Below are 1,763 nucleotides of genomic sequence, written 5' to 3' on the forward strand. Positions count from 1 at the left end.
TTTTAATTATTTTCTCAAAAAAAGTATTACTACATTATTACAGGTTTCTGATATATTTGTGATATTGCTTCTTGAAAATAACCACTTTCATTTTAGATAACACCCAGTTTTTTCGCTGGTTCGTATATATTGAGGGATTTACAAACATACACACAACATTTCAGCTTTGTTTGTCTCACCTGGTCGTCATCGTCGTCTCCCTCCTCGGCCAGTTTGTGTCTCCCAACCTCGTACAGACGGCACACTGTGTCCAGACTCACTGTGTCCTGGTTCTACACACACACACACACAGAGAATTAAATACACACAGAGAATTAAATACACACAGATAATTAAATACACACAGAGAATTAAATACACACAGAGAATTAAATACACACAGAGCGAGAGTTAAATACACACACACACACATATATAGAGTTACACACACACACACACGTAGTTAAATACACACACACACACACACACACACACACACACACACACACACACACACACACACACACACACACACACACACACACCTTCTAATAAGGGGAAATATGAAGGGTATATTTCATAAATGTTATAGAAATACGTTTCTAAGAATTGTTAGATAATGTTCTCATCATTAATTGCCCTGTGACACAGGGACAGGTGTGCGTTCATCATGACGTGGAACAGGTACACTAAAGCTGCCTTGGAGCACCTGTCATCCATCATAATCACCATTAAATGCTCACGTAGTTTCTACATTTTTACGGCGACAAATTGATCTATTTATTGCATTTATAATGAATGCAGATTTCTTTAAATGTATTTCACGTCTACACCACTTTAGTAAACCATGTTACTACTGAAGTAAAAACAAGTGATCGCACCGGTAAAACTCCAGGAAGTAACCAAAGATGAAAGGTTGCTTTAGTTTGGCATGAACACAACAACATATTTTATTATATATTTTATATTTATATATATATTTGAAGTATTACCTCGATGACAGCCAGGTAGCAGTCCTTGGTGTCGGTGCACAGGTCAAAGATGTTCCTCTTCACATCCACTGTGGCTGAGGAACAAACCAAAAAACAAACTGAGTTACAAAACTAAATCAACTGAAGCTACTCATTTTTAAATGTAATTATTATTCAGAAACCTCATGAAGAGACCCAAAGCAAAGACTATAGGTGATTTAAAATCTCTCCAAAAATGGACTTTAGATTCCCTTTTCTAGTTTATAATAAATGTTTAAGAGCCCGGAAAAGCCCAGGACAGCTCCTCCAACTTCAGGGTGCAGAGGGTAGTTGACCAATGAGATTTGAGTCTGCAGTAAACAGGAAGTGCAGCCTACCAATGGGCTTGTAGTCCGTGGCATCGAAGGTCCTGAAGGAGGAGCCGAAGGGACTCTTCATCTGCTGATCCATGGCTTCGTCCTCATCATCGGCCTGCAGCATCGCTGTGTGAGTGTGTTTGAGTGTGTGTGTGTGTGTGTGTGTGTGTGTGTGTGTGTGTGTGTGTGTGTGTGTGTGTGAGAGAGGGGGTAAAGCATAAGATGTCAGAAACAACAGCAGAACTGTTCTTTGATAATTATCTCGTTCATTCAGAAAAAACAGGACACATATTTTCTTTCTCAAACTCCCTTAGAGAATCACATGAGGGGGCCTTGGCTTGTGTGTGTGTGTGTGTGTGTGTGTGTGTGTGTGTAAATTCAAGGACCCGACACAGCACAGTCTGAGACACTCTCTAGGACCCATGGAAACCAATGAGGTCGCACCAGGTTGACTGGA

General features: G+C 40.1%; 1 protein-coding gene across 1 annotated transcript in view; it reads right to left on the bottom strand.

The window, feature by feature from the left end:
- Positions 1-1,763, bottom strand: part of LOC104951259 (protein VPRBP-like) — a 15,869-nt gene that overhangs the window by 4,392 nt on the left and 9,714 nt on the right. The window contains exons 3-5 of the mRNA XM_010777896.1: positions 1,328-1,432; positions 972-1,045; positions 180-272 (exon numbers count right to left, since the gene is read on the bottom strand). Coding sequence (XP_010776198.1) covers positions 180-272; positions 972-1,045; positions 1,328-1,430 — 270 coding nt within the window. The 5' untranslated portion in view covers positions 1,431-1,432. The remainder of the gene's footprint in view (positions 1-179; positions 273-971; positions 1,046-1,327; positions 1,433-1,763) is intronic.

The sequence above is a fragment of the Notothenia coriiceps genome, unplaced genomic scaffold, assembly GCF_000735185.1.
Source record: "Notothenia coriiceps isolate Sejong01 unplaced genomic scaffold, NC01 NC01_scaffold00018841, whole genome shotgun sequence".
Taxonomy (NCBI): domain Eukaryota; kingdom Metazoa; phylum Chordata; class Actinopteri; order Perciformes; family Nototheniidae; genus Notothenia; species Notothenia coriiceps.